The 18,655-nt window shown below is 44.6% G+C and overlaps 1 protein-coding gene across 1 annotated transcript in view; it reads left to right on the top strand.

The window, feature by feature from the left end:
• USP53 (ubiquitin specific peptidase 53) overlaps window positions 1–9,136 on the top strand; it is a 53,474-nt gene extending 44,338 nt beyond the window's left edge. The window contains exon 15 of the mRNA XM_040418270.1: window positions 6,412–9,136. Coding sequence (XP_040274204.1) covers window positions 6,412–7,216 — 805 coding nt within the window. The 3' untranslated portion in view covers window positions 7,217–9,136. The remainder of the gene's footprint in view (window positions 1–6,411) is intronic.
• The last annotated feature ends 9,519 nt before the right edge of the window (window positions 9,137–18,655 follow it).

The raw sequence follows: 18,655 nt of genomic DNA, 5'->3' as shown, positions 1-18,655 counted from the left end.
CGCACATGCTGGGAGGAAAATACCTGCCATGCCAGACACAACCCCTCACTGTGTCACATACACCCTCCCCTATCTTCAACCCTGAGGGGGTGGACATATGCCAGACAATGCACCCGGGACAGGGCATCCGCGTTTCCCTGCAACCGGCCTGCTCTGTGTTCTACTGAGAACTTAGTTCTGAAGAGACAAAAACTATCTGGTGACCCGGGCATTCCTGTCTTTGACCTGGCTCATCCATTTGAGAGGGTAGTGGTCGGTCAACAGGCGGAACTTTCTCCCCAACAAATAGTAGCGGAGAGACTCAAGTGCCCACTTGATAGCCAGGCACTCTCTCTCCACTATACTGTACCGGGTTTCGGCTGGTGTGAGCTTGCGGCTTAGGAAGACAACGGGATGCTCCTCCCCGTTGACTTCCTGAGACAGTACAGCACTGAGGCCTACTTCGGAGGCATCAGTTTGTACCACGAGCTCCCTCTTGAAGTCGGGCGTCACCAAAACCGGTGACCCACACAGGGCCGACTTTAAAGCGGCAAAAGCCTCTTCTGCCCGATCATCCCAGCGAACCATCACTGATTTTCGTCCCTTCAAGAGCCCTGTCAAGGGGGCGTGGCTAGAGTAGCAAAGTGGGGAACAAACCTCATGTAATAGCCCACCATTCCCAGGAATGACTTTATTTGCCTAGTGGTGACAGATCGGGGCCAATTCCGTATCGCCTCTATTTTGTTCACTTGGGGTTTGATGACAAATTACATACCCGTTACTTAGTCTCTTATAACCCTATCGCACTTTTTTGGGGGGTTAGCGGTTAGGCCAGCTTTCCGAAGTGAGTCCACTCTAGCCTGCACTTTGAGTAGGTGACTTTCCCAGTCGTTACTGTGGATGACCATCTCGTCCAGGTAAGCCGAAGCAGAACGATGTGGACGAAGCACAATGTCCATTAGTCGCTGAAAAGTGGCGGGGGCGCCATGCAGACCAAGGGTAAGAGCTTATATTGATACAGCCCCTCAGGCGTGATGAAGGCAGTTTTCTCTTTGGCAGCCTCTGTTAAGGGCACCTGCCAGTACCCTTTCGTGAGGTCCAAAACATAAAAATACCGGGCTTGTCCTAACCTCTCGATAAGCTCATCCACCCGGGGCATGGGATACGCATCGAATTTGGAAACCTTGTTAAGTTTTTGAAAGTCGTTACAAAACCGTAACGTCCCATCCGGTCTGGGTATCAATACTACAGGACTGGCTCACTCACTTTTTGACTCCTTAATGACGTCCAGCTGCAACATTAGCTGCACCTCCTCCGATATGGCTTGTCGCCGAGCCTCTGGTACCCGATATGGTTTTAATCTGACTTTTGCCTGAGTCTCAGTGACTGTGTCATGCTGGATTATGGATGTGCGTCCAGGGAGCTCCGAGAACACATCAGTGTTCCGACTAACAAACTCCCTGGCCTCCTGAGTCTGTTTAGAGGAGAGGCTGTCAGCAATTTTTACTGTGGCAGCCGCCTCTCTTGCATCAGACAGAGGGGCCGGTACCTCTTCTCCTAGAAAACCTGGCCGCAGGCTGTCTTCTGTACAGGTTTCCCTATCTTTCCACAGTTTGAGTAAATTCACATGGTAAACCTGCTCCGGCTTTCCCCGCCCTGGCTGGTGTACCTTGTAGTTTACATCTCCAATTTCCTCAAGTACCTCGCAGGGCCCCTGCCACCTAGCCATGAACTTACTTTCCACGGTCGGCACCAGAATCAAAACTCAACCGCCCGGGTTAAAGATTCGGACCCGAGCCTGCTGATTATAGACCCGACTCTGGGCTCGCTGATCTGCCTCCATATCCATATGCTCCCTAACAAGAGGCAACACTGTCTCCTATCCGATCTTGCATCTGGGTAACGTACTTAATGACCCTTTTTATTTGGAGTGGGTTGTTGTTCCTACGCCTCTTTGGCCACGTCCAAGAGACCGCGAGGGTGTCTGCCATATAGCAGTTCGAAGGGCGAGAACCCAGTAGAGGCCTGAGGTACATCTCGCACTGCGAACATGATAGGGCAGAAGAAAGTCCCAGTCCTTCCCATCTTTAGACACTACCTATTTCAACATATTTTTTAATGTTTGGTTAAATCGATCTACTAGACCGTCCGTTTGCGGATGGTAAACGGACGTCTGTAGTTGTTTTATGTGCAGGAACTTAGAGTTCCCTCATCACCATGGATATAAAAGGTGTCCCTTGGTCGGTCAGAACCTCTTTAGGTAGTCCTACTCGTGAAAACATCTCCATTAACTCCTTAGTTATAAGTTTGGCAGAGGTATGTCACAGTGGCACCACCTCCGGGTACTGAGTGGCATAGTCTAGAATGACTAAGATGTGTTGATGCCCTCTGGCAGACTTCGGTACTGGGCCTATAAGGTCCGTAGCTATTCGTTCAAATGGTACTTCGATAATCAGGAGAGGTACTAGGGGACTACGGAAATGTGGCTGGGGGCTAGTTATCTGGCAGGTCGGGCAAGACTCATAAAACTCTTCCACATGCTGGGCCAGTAAAACCGCTGTAGAATACTATCTTGTTTTCTGCAGCCCCAGGTGACCACCGAGACCTTTTTGTTGGGCTTGATCTAACACAAGCTTGCGATAAGCCTTGGCGACCACCAACTGTTTAATAGGCTCACCCCGTAGTTGGTTTACCTGATACAACATATCCTGATGAACCACAAAACGGGGAAATGCAGACTCTGCCCCAGGTTGTTGTGGCTCACCATCTACTATTAACACATTTTCCCAGGCGCGGGATAGGGTTGGGTCCCGACATCTGGCTGTACCAAAATTATCCCCGGAGACATTGAGGTCTGCCAATTCAGGACCCAGCGGCAAGTCCTCCACGTCTCCCACCATCACACTTAGCGGGGTTGTCTCTCCCTCTTCCACCGAAGTGGCAGTCACCCCTACAGCTGTCCCTTCGGTCTTTCCCCCCCCCCCCCCCCCCTTCCCCTGAGCCGGGCCACTCTGCTAGGGTTACCCCTGTCTCATGGGTATCAGTCACTCTCATAGCAGGCCACAGTGCCGAGAAGTCTCTCCCTATTATAAGTTTGTAGTGTAAATTTGGGGCAACTGCCACTTCGTGAGTCCATCTGCCAGCCCCTGTGGTTAGAGACACCAGGGCGGTGGGATAGACTTTTTAAGTCTCCATGGATGCACATGACCCTGACTTTCCGGCCAGTATACTTCGCTGACTGTACCAGGGGAGCCCTTACTAGGGACACCAGACTCCCTGAGTCCAGCAGAGCCTCCGCTGGAGTGTCTCCTGCCTCCACCTGGCACAGGTGGTTGAGTTTTTGGGGTACCTGCTGCACACAGCTTCCTGGCATATAGCGACTGACGGTAGCCATAGTTAGTATCCATGGGTTTCACCTGATGGGGACAGTCAGCTCTTACATGGCCCGGCTCCTGACATTGCCAGCAGACTATCGGAGCCAGGTCCGTAGAGGGTAAACCCTGGGTGGGTTTGGTTGGTACAAGTCACCGGGTCTGGGATGAAGATTTACAGGGTTTGACTGCCCCCCTCCCAAAATAACCCCCTTGGTAGCCTCATAGCGCTCCACCAGGTCCACCATTTCTAGGGCGTTGCCAGGAGACACCTGGCCGATCCAGTGCTGGAGAGAGGGTGGCAGAGCCCTTCAGAACATATCAGCCAATAGTCTATCCATCATAGCCGTGGGACTTGGCACATAAGGCTGTAGCCACTTTTGCAAGAGGTGGAGTAAGTCATAATACTGGGTCCTCGCAGGCTCAGCCGGCTTAAACCCCCCACTGATGTACCCGCTGGGCCCGGACCAACACATTCACCCCCTTGCCAAAATCTCGCCCTTTACTTTTCGGCAGTCCGCCGCTTGACCGTCCGGCAAGTCGAAATACACCCGCTAGGAATCAGATGCCAGGAATGGAGCGACGACCTCAGCCCACTGGTCACGGGGTAGCTTTTCCCTGATGGCCACTTTCTCGTACATCGCCAGGTAGGTTTCGATGTCCTGCTGTCTGCAAAGCCATCACATGTTGTAGCAGCAACTGGTTAGTCTCCTGCTGCTGCTTATTAGCCTTGCGTTGCTGCAGGTTTGTCTCGCTGCTGCAGATTAGCCTCCATGAGGGCCTTCACAACAGCCTCCATTTTGTCGTGGGGCACTGGTTGTAATACAGCTGGTTTAATGTACGACATACAACGGTGCCCGAAAAATGCAGAAACCAAAAATATTGGCGTTCACGCCAGCCTCACTGCTCTTGCCCGCATCCTCTACCAATTGTGGAGTTTCGCTCTGGTAGATAGGGTAATCGGGCGCAGTACAGAGGCAAAATACAAGTTCTTAACTCAAAACATCAGTGTTTATTCACACTTGAGGCAATTGCACAAAACAGCACGTAACTTTGCAGTCTTGGTGTTAATTTACACACACTGGAAAGTCACCTTGCTGGCAGTTCTGCCTCCAGTAGTCCACAGCAGGCTTTAGGGGGCCTGTTTCCCCAGCCTGCGGCTCTCAGCCCTCCAGCACGGCACAAAGCCTCGGATCCCAAATACAGAGGCCTCTTTGCGGAGCCCAGCTGCCTATTTAAGGACAGCCATGCCATGCCAAAACCCGGACCTGCACTTAAACTCCGGTCCAGTATTTGACCTCACCTGGCTGGAAACCAGCCCAGCCGCACATGCTGGGAGGAAAATACCTGCCTTGCCAGACACAACCCCCTCACTGTGTCACGATAGATAGAATAGATAGATAGAATAGATAGAATAGATCAGGACAACCACTACTCATTGACAGATGAACTGTGTGGCATCTGTCACAGGTACCCATTAAAAAAATGTCATGAGCTTTTTAATAACTTGCGATGATGAAGCCATTACAGCCACTGGGTGACAGTACCCCGAAATAATTTATTGGAAAAAAATGTATGTCATCCTGCAAAAAACAGCTATGTACGTAGATGTTAAAGTGTGATTGTACAGCACTACAGGATAGGTCATCGATATCAGATTGGTGGTAGTCAAAACTCCTGGCACCTCCATCAATCGATTTGTTTAAAGCGTCTGCTCCACTCGTGCTGCTATTGCTTCAAAATTACACTGTGCAATGTCTTGCTTGTAGATGCTGTGCAGTGGAATTACAACTGCTCCTCAGAGAACAGGGAAGAGACAATTGTGTATTTGTCAAAAATGAAGGTCACTACAAAATCAGACTAAAGAACATAAAGTAGTGATCAATTGTTATATTAAAACATAACTTTTACTAATTCACTATTAAACGGATAGGCCCTTGATTGATAAATAATACTAAATAATAGAAACGAAAATAGCGGTAGTAAAGACCCAATGGGCACCTGAACAAAAAAACAAAGGTAAAGGTGCACGGCGGCACTAAGGAATGATAACCTTAATCCTACCGCTCTGTCGTCAAGATCCAGGGTGCAGTCTGAATCCAGATGAAACGGAGTTGTCTTGTTCCAATCAGACTTTTAGCTGCTAAAGGTGGCGAGGTCTGTTTTAATCCCTGTTATTTTAAAACACAGAATGGACGGTCGGGTGATACCAGTTATAACACACCCAAATGATATCCAGCACTCCCTTCCCCATCTGTCTATACACTTAATGGATGATTATTTGGGTGTGTTATAACTGGTATCACCCGACCGTCCATTCTGTGTTTTAAAATCCTAGATAATCTTCCCCTGATGATTCCTCAAATATGAAACGTGTATGTAGGGAGTGGGATTAGATTAGGGCCAACCAGGGCCAGTATACAGGGGTAGGGTTCCTGACGGGGTCGCCCTTTTAAGGACAAGTGCCCTGTGGTTAGGCTGCTCCTATTATTTAGCAACTAGGGTCAGCTGAGGTTTATACCACAGGGCTATAACAGGGATCAAACAGACCTCGCCACCTTTAGCAGCTAATAGTCCGATCGGTGCAAGTCGACTCAGTTTCATCTGGATACAGACTGCACCCTGGATCTTGACCACAAAGCGGTAGGATTACGGTTATCATTCCTTAGTGCCGCCGTGCACAACTGCTCCTCCCATTCAAAGCGCTTCAAACAGCAGATCGGCGAGGGTGAATGGAGTTTCATCCCCGCCAATCTGATATTGATGACCTACCCTGAGGATAGGCCATCAATATTGTACTGCTGCACAGACGATTTGAAAAAAATCTCCATGAGCCTACCACACAGAACTTCTCTTCTGGCTTTTCCGTGTTCTTTTTGGCCGCTTTATGATAATTGAGTATTGTCAAATATCCCTTTTACTACGTTGCTGCAGTAAAGCTTTGGAAACATCTGTGATGGCTTTTGTTAGAAGTTTAGAAAATGAACTGATCTTCTTTAAACACATTATTGTCATCTTTGTAATTTGCATTTACTAATTTTAACTTCTGTTCCTTCTAAAGGAAGCAAATTGGTGACTGTAAAAAGGACATTCGCTCACCTTCCCTATCATTACGTAAGAACTACACCATGAAACCAGAAGACTCCCAGAAGACTCATCTGTCACCCTGCTCTCCAGAAAATTGTTGTCTGCACATTGAGCACTCACCACTGGGGCAGATGAATGGGCAGGCATACTCTCCAGGCAGTCCTTCTGCATATAGGGTGCAGTACATGAACACCCCATATTTTCCATCTGCTGAAGAGCAGAACGGCTGCTGTGGAAATCACCGTGACAATTTACCTCCCCCTCTTCCTCCCAAAAAGTATATACGAAGCACTATGCCAAGAACTGAGTTGGGTTTTGCACCGGCTGCACACCCGGACATATTGTCTCCTGTACATTCAGTCAGTGCCGAGAAGCATTCGCCTGGTGATTTTATCGGACCAGATGCTGATATAGACTACTATCCAAAGAAAGACTCCTATCACAGCAGTGGTTTACAAATACACATACCAAATGTGTCTGGATCTACAATGTATGACTGTCACTCAAAGATGGATCTGGATCCCATTTCCCATGTAAATGACACAGTCTCCCTCACTACCTACTTCTCTGTGGACAACTGTATGACTGACACATATAGGCTGAAATACCATCAGAAGCCCAAGGTCTATATGACGGAAAGTACAGCTTTCCACAGGGATCCCGGGCACTTGCAAGTACCCGAGACAGTTACCGAGCCTTCTTACCACAGAAACCTTGATAATGCTCATCATTCACTTTCCAGATTGAAGGCGTTTGGAAATGTCCCATGTAATAGGTAGACCGACTACCAGGTTAGTTACGAGTCCCCTTCTGTGGAGGTTTCATTTCTAACTGGTCAGTCCGATATCGTCCAGGGTTCATTTAGCTACATGGCATTCGTGTTGTGAAAAGCTTGCACATTTCCACATAAAATTATGTGGTTGATAATCTAACCGCCCATGAATGTGGAACATTAAAAATGAATATTATTCTCTGACAGATCCCCCACGCTGGTCGTCCCCGTCAGTCCTGCAGCAATGTCTTCATCATGGACGTCATTCAAGTCCTAGACAACCCCTTTAATGAAGATAATACATTGCTCACTTGGCACGTGCTTATCTATTGTCATGTATTAATGGCCTTAAATCTGCAGCCCCATAATAAGCCTAGGAAGTCGTAACCCAGCATTTCACTCCAGTTAACAATTAACTAAGTGCTGACCGAACGAGATTACATGGGTCACGCGGGAGCAGGTAATGGAATTTGCACATAGCGCAGTCAGGTGTTACTGCACAGTAGGTGGAATGGTATAAATTGTACGCTAGTACGTGGCAAATCGCCAAGCTTTTGTTTTAAATGGCATATCTCTTTTTATATTTTTACATATGGAGAAAAAAAAAAATGTATAGTAAATTATTAGTTGACAGACTGCGATCTGTATTTTTAAAGATTCCTCCCGACTGCTGTTTTCATTGAGCACAAAATGAATGACACGAGGTCCGTGTAGTGCCGTCAAAGCTTTGTACATGAGCACAGTGACTAATGGATACATTATCAGCATGGATGTTGCTGCCACACCTGGAACATAGAGGATTAAGTGCAGGCCTTGCACATGTCGTTTTAATATGTATTTTGTATATGCACTGTTTTTATATGTTAACACTCTCTCTAGATTTGAAGCCTTTGTACAAATTTCTGAACCAGCAAAATATTTGTAGTGCTAATGTCGTACGATTAGTTTCCAAACTTATTACCGACCATACAGATTTATTTATTTTTATTTTTTATATATCAATAGCCATTAGTCTGTGAAGGTTAAGTGAAGCTCCATCTTTAATTAGCATTGGCAGTGCAGTCAGCAAATATACAATCTAGCATTTTTTGTTAAACCACTCACCTTTTTCTTTTAATAATTTTTTTATTTTATTTTTTACTGCCTGGTGAAGATTCCCAGCGTGTCACACTTTCAGGATTTTCTGGCAACTGCTCAGGTAGTAGAATTATCAGTGTATCAGGAATTGCAACAAATGTTGTTCCCGTGGGCACATAAAGCCCGCATGGGACCTTTCAAACCATGAGACATGTATGGTGCTTTGATGAGGCACCGTATTCTCCCCTACGAGCAACGTTTCTACAGAACACTTACACCTCTAACACAGTATTAATGAATACTATACACCTCTTGCCTACCATACTGTATGACCGGATGTGCCATTGTATAGGTTAAGCAGACCCACGGCCTAATGAATGCATGAGGCTGTAGTGCTGTAAAGGTACCAAATGGGGAGACTAAAGCTCCTTTCACATGGGCCATCCATCCAACAGACCGCATCCAAGCTGAACACTGACCCATTAATTTCAATTTGTTTATGCACATAAAGTCGGATTTACACATGGTAAATGTCACGCAGTTTATTGAGAACGACTACTAGTACAAACACTTATTCCCGATCGCCCGTGTAAGGATGCCGCCAGCACCTGATGAACGACCAAGGTGCTCATTCATCTGGTGAAATCATTTATGCAGACAAATAAGTCATCATTATTTTGCCAGCAGATTGTGCTCTTTAAACAGGACTCTGCAGCCCAGAAATAATCTGTATGGGGCGAGTGCTGGCAGTAGCCATCGCATCCATGTGCGATACGTTTCTCACCAATGTTTGCTAGCAGATGCTGTGTGCTATTCTTCAGGGCCGGTTGCAATCCGGAGGGAAACACTGACGCTGGGTTCACACCAGAGCGTACTGAACGTACGCTCTGTATGCGCAATTGTACGGGCGTTTACAATCGCGCCGCGGAGACAAGCGAACGCCCATTGTCGTGCGTTCCCGGAAGTATATGTACGGGAACGCGCGACACTACGCCCCAAAGAAGCTCCTGAACTTCTTGGGGCGTCAGGCATTTTACAGCGCGATCGTACGCGCTGTAAAACGCCCAGGTGAGAACCATGCCGATAGGGAAGCATTGGTTTCTCCTTGTTGAGCGTTTTACAGCGCGTAGGAACGTACTGTAAAACGCTCAGGTCTGAACCGGCTGTCAAGCCAATCGCAGACAAAACTGATTCAATATGTATGCAAAATCATCCATCTTTCACACTTTCCTGATCGCTCGTGTAAAAAAAAGCCAAATTTTTAAATGGCAGCTCATTTCCAGGTTTTAACACTTTTTTTCTGGACTCTACACTAAAAAAACTAAAAGTAAATAAACTGAAGGGAAGAAAAATAATAATTAATTTGCTAACTGTATAGTTTGGTCAAAGATGGAGTTTCACCTGGAGCTCAGTAGACATTGGTGAGGCTGCTAGGTTGTCCCTTTTTTAGCATGTCCTTATTCATGATGATCCAGCTTTAAAGGGGTTCTCTGGGCCCTGAGGAAACTAGGAATAGCTGGGCATAGTCACCTCCCAATTGACCTCAGCAAAGTAGTAGGCGGGCCCAGCACATGACAGAAGCCATTAATTGGCCAGCAGTAGTGATGTGCCAGGAGTCTGCATGTCACACTTCAGGCTGGGACCAGAAGGTATGGAGATGCCCTGCAGGAATCTCACCTTGCCCTGCCATCCCCAGCTTCGAATATGGATGTATTTTAGTGGATGCAGTAACTCGGGCATTGTGCAGATTTACAAAACTGAGCTTAGATCACCATAGGATCCTATGTCTCATTTAGAAAAGCAGGAGAGACTGGGTATTGCAGTATTAAGGCCACCCACCTTCCAACTTGACGGACCTGTTGCAGAGTTTTGTTGCAGTTGACTATTGATCACACTATATAAAATAATAGCAAAGACAGGTGCACTCTGCGGTCTTACTAAACCCTCAAACTGATTTTAAAATTGAGAGATTAGCCAACATGTCCTACGGTGTAGAACATGTCTAAGCCCGGGCACCACGCCAAGGTTTCTCAAGTAGCTCGGGACCTAACACTCACCTACCTGTGCCTATGTGGGCAATACCAGGAGCCAGTAGGCAAATTACAGGAGCATGAGGCCGACTCACAAACAGCTCACCAGTTACCTCCAGCATGTAACCATGCTAGCAATGGGAGGAGGGAGGAGTCTGCGAGTCCCACTCAAGACTGGCTGATAAGGCCCAGGCCTCACAGGCGCACCTAAATGTAGCCTGTAGATGGAAAGCAGGCACATTTAAATTGGAGTTTATACACCTCCAGAAATCTCTATATACAAACTGAAAAGAATGGCGAGGTATTAAACAAGCAGGAAGTGCTCAAACGCCCATGCAGTTGTGCATATATATAGGGGAGCAAATCCTGCACTTGTGGCCCGTTGCTAATGACTATCCCCAGCAAAAATGCATACAGTGGAGGATGACCGCATCGAACCACAAGTACCACAATAGACATCCTACACAAGATGGCAATTATGTGGATGTGTTATATTGATTATCACATCCACATAATTGCTATCTTGTGTAGGATGTCTATTGTGGTTCGCTGCGGTCATCCTCCACTCTATGCATTTTTGCTGGGGATCGTCATTAGCAACGGGCCACAAGTGCAGGATTTGCTCCCCTATATATATGCACAACTGCATGTGGGTTTGAGCACTTCCTGCTTGTTTAATACCACGCCATTCTTTTCAGTTTGTATATATTGATCACACTACCATAACATTTTATGTGCACTGAGTTTTTATTTATATCTTTAACACTAGTTAGAAAAAAATATATATCTTCTGGAGCAGTAAATGCACATTTTAAGAGCCACTGACTCCTGGATTTGACGCAGTTCAGAAAATTGCGTGCATTAGGTCATCCAGCCCTGTCTGGAACAGAACCCTTGAGTACGCCGACTGCTTTGAAAGCATTGCCTGTGTAAATTGTATCTACACAGTTTCTTTAGATACACTCCAGTGGAAGCAGTTTTATTGACCCTAAGCTGAGAATATGCTCTTTATTATACCAGTTTTATAAATTTTATTGAACTGTACGTTGAGGACAAGTGACAACCTCTTATTTGTAGAATGTGACCTCTTATCTTTGTATGGCTTTGCTTCTGTGCCTATATATATATATTTTGTGTTCTGACCTGAAAATATAGATTTATACTACAGGAAACTCTATTTTGAAATGGCTTGTAATATTAGAACAATATATATATGTCGTAACATTTCCTTATGTTTGTGTTGAGGTTTTAAAATTGAACTGACTTGTGTTTCTTGTGTTTTTTATGTTGAGTTCGCAATGTGTTTTTGAATTTTGTTACAGATTTTTTGTAAATTTTTGTACATGGAGAGCAAGACAATATTGTGTTTATCAAAAGAACGTTAATGTGCAATATGAAGTGTAAAAATGCTTTTATAGAGTGATTTACTAACCATGTGAGCCTAACAGAAACTTTTATATGGAGTAATATAATCTAAATAATAAGAATCAAGTTTATCAACCTGTTTGAATTATGAGAAATCCCAAAAAAAAAAGTACCGTATATTGTATAGGCCAGAGAATGTAACCCAAGGATCTTTTTATAGTTTTATGCTGGTAAAGCGTTATCAGGGATTTAGAGTCAATGTGAGCACCTTTTATTCTTGATATCTAGCAACTGGCACACAGAGACAAGCACAATAGTTTCTCCTCAGTATGGTACATATATCTAATTTGCCTTCATTTATAAAGTTGGGCAGTGATTTCACTACGACAGACTTCTATTTTATGATTAGGGCTTGTACGTTTTAAATAGCAAAAATAGGGTTGGGTGGGAGCTACTTATACTAAAGGGCAGACTTTGCACTAAAACGATCAACCACATTGAGCACTATTAACCATCTTCGGCACAGAGAAGGGTTGTGCCCACTACCTTTCGCAGTAGGTTAGTTGCTGCTAAGTTGTTCCCAAGCTACATGGTATGGACATAGGCATATACATAGCAAGTGTTATCTTTTACTTCTTAATAGCATTGCTAGAGACCTTGGAAGGTAAAAGCATTATGTTACAATTTTTGCCATCTACTTGTGCATTGATCATATGATATTTTCTGTATAAAGCCTTGATAACAGTGTCCACATGTGAAGACAATCGGAGAACAAATGTTTCAGTAATAAATCATTTTTTAAAGATGTGCACTTCCCTTTTTCTCTCCATAATGGTACTTATGAATTGACAACATGTAATTTAATGTCATGGGAAAACATCTCTAAGTGGATCTGTTAACATGATGCCATGGACTCATGCTCCCAACCGTACAGATCAATTTTGTATCGAGCTATCCTAGAGGTACATGAGACTTTTCTTCCTTATGCCTCTGATTTCATAAGAAGTAGAAGAACGCCAGACCATAGAAGTCAAGCGTGTGGGGAACAAGGGGCGCACTTTCATAACTGGTTGTTCAATAAATTTCAATTTATTTAATGATGCGTTTCAGGGTACTGCTGACCCCTTTTATCAAGTCTGGATGGCTGATATGGCCCCTGTTCACCGGCACGTGGAGGACCATGATTTCATAAGGCCTGCTCCATTGGACTTCCTATCTATGAAGCCATTCTCTACTAGCTACATTGGGGAAGAACGTATTAAACTGATATGGTATATTTATGGGCTACATAAGTTGCAACAAAATTTGTGACTGTCTTTCTTTACGACACTTTTGAAAACTGGGTGGGAAACCTTTTAAAATAAGTCACAAAATCACTCAAGTTGGGGGAAGGGTGGCCTACGAAAACTGGAATAGACAAAGCTGTTTAAAGCGCATCTGAGTTTTCAAAGAAAAAAAATGTTTGCATAATGACTGTGCTTCTTTGTGCAATAATAACTGTGAAGGAACAGATCCTGTTTGGGCTTCCCAAGTTTCAGTCTAATCGGGGCTCAGTTATATCCTCCAAGGGGCCCCTGCTTCAGATCCCTGGAGTCAGAGCTGTGTCCATATATGGAGTCAGTGCTATGAACATGAAGAGGGTATCCCCAAGCATTGTTGGTATGCTTGGGGACACACTGTGTATTTAAGTCTAATTTAGCCTCTATTATAGCTACAGAGCTCAATGCTAAACTATTGCTGAAAAACAGCAGTATTTTATTTTATATATTTTTTTGTAATTGTAAAAAAAATGTACAGCACAAAATAAATATGTAATTACTGAAAAAATATATAAAATGTTACTTCTGATATATATGAATGCATAATGCGTGGGACACTTCTATGAGGGTTTTTACCATAATATAGTTACAGTAATTTAACATGGAGCTCTATAGCTCAGTGGTTAAGGTTCTTGCCTTTAAAGTAGACGGTTGCGAGTTCAAATCTCCACCAAAGCATTTAAAGGGAACCTGTCACCTGGATTTAGTGCCTAGAGCTGTGGACATGGGCTGCTAGATGGCCACTAGCTCATCTGCAATACCCAGTCCCCACAGCTCTCTGCGCTTTTATTGTGTTAAAATACTGTTTTGATCCATATGCAAATGACCTGCCAAGGCCAATAAGATAATGGGTTGCATCAGAAGGGGCATATATGCCTGTGATGAGAACATATTCCTACGACTTTACAAATCATTAGTCAGACCACACATGGAGTACTGTGTACAGTTCTGGGCTCCAGTGAACAAGGCAGACATAGCAGAGCTGGAGATGGTCCAGAGGAGGGCAACTAAAGTAATAACTGGAATGGGGCAACTACAGTACCCTGAAAGATTATCAAAATTAGGGTTATTCACGTTAGAAAAAAGACTGAGGGGAGATCTAATTTTTATGTATAAATATATCAGGGGGCAGTAGAGAGATCTATCCCATCATCTATTTATCCCCAGGACTGTGACTGTGACGAGGGGACATCCTCTGCGTCTGGATGAAAGAAGGTTTGTACACAAACATAGAAGAGGATTCTTTACGGTAAGAGCAGTGAGACTATGGAACTCTCTGCCTGAGGAGGTGGTGATGGTGAGTACAATAAAGGAATTCAAGAGGGGCCTGGATGTATTTCTGGAACGTAATAATATTACAGGCTATAGCTACTAGAGAGGGGTCGTTGATCCAGGGAGTTAGTCTGATTGCCTGATTGGAGTCGGGAAGGAATTTTTTATTCCCCTAAAGTGAGGAAAATTGGCTTCTACCTCACAGTTTTTTTTTTGCCTTCCTCTGGATCAACTTGCAGGATAACAGGCCGAACTGGATGGACAAATGTCTTTTTTTGGCCTTATGTACTATGTTACTATGTTACCTGATATGAGTCCTGTATCCGGAGAGGAGTCAAGCGGAAAGGAGCCCAGCACCGCCCCGCGTCCTCCGAATCTCCTCCTTGCTGGCTGACGTCACAGAGCTGGAGCGCCGAAGTCTCGCGATGCGCGAGCTAGCGCATGCGTAGTTCGTTCCTTGTGCTGATGCCAGTACAGGGAATGAACATGATGCCGACACTGCGCATGCGCTAGCTCGCGCATCGCGAGATTTCGGCGCTCCAGCTCTGTGACGTCAGCCAGCAAGGAGGAGATTCAGAGGACGCGGGGCGGTGCAGGGCTCCTTTCCGCTTGACTCCTCTCCGGATACAGGACTCATATCAGGTCATTTGCATATGGATCGAAACTGTTTTTTAACACAATAAAAGCGCAGAGAGCTGTGGGGACTGGGTATTGCAGATGAGCTAGTGGCCATCCAGCAGCCCATGTCCCCAGCTCTATGCACAAAATCCTGGTGACAGGTTCTCTTTAAAAAATAGAGGCTAAAAATTGAGGAAAACGTAAAATATTATCAAATAACTCCCGTATTAATCCAAGCCAATCTTTTTAACTTTAACCAGTATTTTTTGTTGGGAAAGGAAGCAACTAGAGATGAGCGAATTTCATATTTTGAAATTTGTTCACGCTTCATTTACTGGTAAAAGGTGAATTGCATTATGGATTTCCGTTACCAGGCAATTTGGGGTAGGGCATTCAGGCTTGGGCTGACTCAGGCCCCCCAGTTCCCCACCATCTGCACATGTGGTACAGTAGACTAATTGCACTACATATAGATACAGCGCATAACATTTCAACCAGCCTATGTTCATATAAAAAAAACTCTGCAGATAACTACCCAGTAGTTATATAGTTGTTATAGTTACATTGGATGGCTCAGATGACTTGTAGGTGCAGAAACAGGTCAGCTAGTATCCTCTTTCATCAGGGACCAGTCTTCCTGAAGTCTCTGCAGGGACCCCTATATTCAATTGTCTTTAGAGTCTTTGCTGCTGCCTGCCACTGTGTGAGCAGATAATGTTTGCATGTTCAGGAGCTGTACAGTGGACCCACAGAATTAATTTTACTGGTGGCCCAATTAACCCCACTCCAACACTGCTGTCCTGTATAGATGTGAATAAAGCTCTTGGGCTGAAATAGAAACTTGTTATTTAGCTGCAGCAGTCTCTTTGGTGTCTCTGGTGGTGTCATGTCTCGATGAGCTGCTGCTCACTCCTCCCCCATGCCCTCTCCATAGACTTGGGCAACCTGATACTTTAGTGAGCTGTTCCATCCTGAATGGTTTCTTGAGAAATGTCAAAGAGAAAGGCATTTATCAAGCAGGGGATAACTTTAAACAACCGGGGTGTGTCCAACACATCGCCTTGGCTACTATACCAAAAGGCTACCGTATTAACTATTAACGGATTGGCAGTCTGTTTGAAGATCTACAACCCGCTGTGGGAACTGCAGAACTGATTGTGAGCGTTTTGCACACCGGTGGTCATTTTGGAGAGATTGCTAAGTTTGTAACGTGAGACTTTAAGAATGAATCCGAACCCGGAATCGTTCGGTGCGCCACAGTCCTGAATAGATACGGATTTGTTCTGAAATACATTACAGTAATGGCGCATGTGTGAGTCTCATGTAGTTTTCTATTACTGTTGGCCATCTTCCTGCGGGCTCAGTGGAGCCCATACAACATACAGTGATTGGGAACTCATTCTCTTTTTTTTAAACAAATCTCAGATTCGGATTGGTCCAAAGCAGGACTAATCTGAAGCTTCCACCACTAACCCTCAACATTAAAATTGCAGCCCCAAGAAGTAAAAGTTATGGAAATCACTGGATGAAAAACATGTTAAAGATATGCAAATATTCAAATCATCTTGAGTTATTCATTATCAAGTATGAGTGCCACACACAGAAATACACGCATTGGCATGCTATCAAAGATAAATAAATGGTTGTCTGAAGAATGTTCTGCTGCTGGCAACCCCTTTGCAATTACCAGCCAATGAAGTTCCAGATGTGCCACAGTAGCAAGTTTAGACCTCGCAGACTGCTCACATTACCAAAAGCAACATGCAGCCTAGCGTTGTCCTGTTGAATAACGGTTCCTGGATAAATGGCTGTTCCACAACCAAATCAATGTAATCCCAAGGTGTTAGTGTACCTGAATTTAAAGGGGTTCTCCATAAATTATGAAAATGAAATTTGCTTAAATAAATATATTCCTACATACCTTTCATTAGCTATAATGGCTCGTTTTGTCTGGGGGAGCAATCCTTAGGGGAAATTAAATGGCCACCGTCCTATTGGTACACACAAAATCTGTCCTAATCACACAGCAGGACAAGTTACCTCAAAACCAGGGGTGGACTAGGAGCTTAAAGTGGCCCTGTTTTGTAGTTGGGTCCAAATTGATGGAAGGCAGGAGCATCAATACCATATTGTGGCACATTGTACCACACCAACAGAGCCAAGTGTCACAGTCCATCACAAAATACATCCCCAAAAACTGTCCCCCTGGGCATCGGCCCACCAGTAATTTCTCTGTAAGGTCTATGGCCAATCTGCCCCTGCTTAGAACAATGAGCTAAAGAGATACATCGTCCTCCTCTGCTCTGCTTGTCAGGGATTGTGACACTGAATACAGCTCATAAGATCTTCAGCTGAATCTCTAGCAATGGAGTCCATAAGGAGACATGAAGTACAGAGAGGACAGACTGTGGTAATGGAGACTGCATACAAGTGCTGCTGCTCATTAGCCATACCCGCACCCTCTTCTCTGTACTTAAGCTGTCTCCTCATGAACTCCATTCCTGCAGAGATTCCGCTGAAGCAGCTGTATTCAGCATCATAATTAGTGTTGAGCGAAGCGAGCTTCGGATCATAGATTAGAAGTCGCTTAGTTCAAAACTTCACCTGAATGCTGCATGGAGACTCGTCTCCATACAGCATTCAAATGTATTGGCTTCGTGGAGGTGAAATTAATTATGTCCGAAGTCTCATGAGTCTTTGTTGATTATTCAACTTGGCAAAATCAGCTTTGGTACCTGGGTACCGAAACAGACTTTAGATCCCAGTTTTAAAATGGTTTCCAAGTTGAATAATCGAAGTCTGAAGTTATTCAACCAAGTGTCGCAAGACTTCGGATATAACGAATTCCACCTCCACGAAGCCCATACATTTGAATGCTGTACAGAGATGGGTCTCTGTACAGCATTCAAAATAAGTTTTCAACAAAGTGACTTCGGATCTATGAACCGAAACTCACTTCGCTCAACACTAATCATAATCCCTGACAAGTAGGAGAGGAGATTGAGGTAGCTCTTTAGTTCAGAGTTCTGAAGTAACTTGTCCTGCTGTGTGATTAGGACAGGTTTTGTGTGTACTAATAGGACGGTGGCCATTTTATTTCCCCTGATGATTGCTCCCCAGACAAAATGAGCCATTATAGCTAATTATAGTATTTTGGAATATATTTATAATAAAGTAATGTTTAAGTATTTTCCTTTTTCTTAATTCTTGGAGAACCCCTTTAATACTGTAGTGGTCTGGCTACAATACATTATGCCACCCACCGTCATAATTCTGGGAGTAGAACCAGTTTGACTTTCCATTGTCAAATCCTCTTCGTGGCATTGCCCATGTGGTCTCCAGGCCAATCTTCAGCTACTATCGTGTCTCATACTCATTGTCTTTGCTGTCTTACTGTGTAGCATGATGGCATTTAAGACCACCTGGAGTGTGACATCTAGCTCATAGTCCAATGTCTTGCACTGTACACTGCGTGCAGAATTATTAGGCAAATGAGTATTTTGACCACATCATCCTCTTTATGCATGTTGTCTTACTCCAAGCTGTATAGGCTCGAAAGCCTACTACCAATTAAGCATATTAGGTGATGTGCATCTCTGTAATGAGAAAGGGTGTGGTCTAATGACATCAACACCCTATATTAGGTGTGCATAATTATTAGGCAACTTCCTTTACTTTGGCAAAATGGGTCAAAAGAAGGACTTGACAGGCTCAGAAAAGTCAAATAGTGAGATATCTTGCAGAGGGATGCAGCACTCTTAAAAT

This window comes from Bufo bufo, chromosome 2 (genome assembly GCF_905171765.1).
Source record: "Bufo bufo chromosome 2, aBufBuf1.1, whole genome shotgun sequence".
Classification (NCBI taxonomy): domain Eukaryota; kingdom Metazoa; phylum Chordata; class Amphibia; order Anura; family Bufonidae; genus Bufo; species Bufo bufo.
The sequence above is the reverse complement of the archived record's forward strand: the minus strand, read 5'-3'. Positions and strand labels throughout refer to the sequence as shown.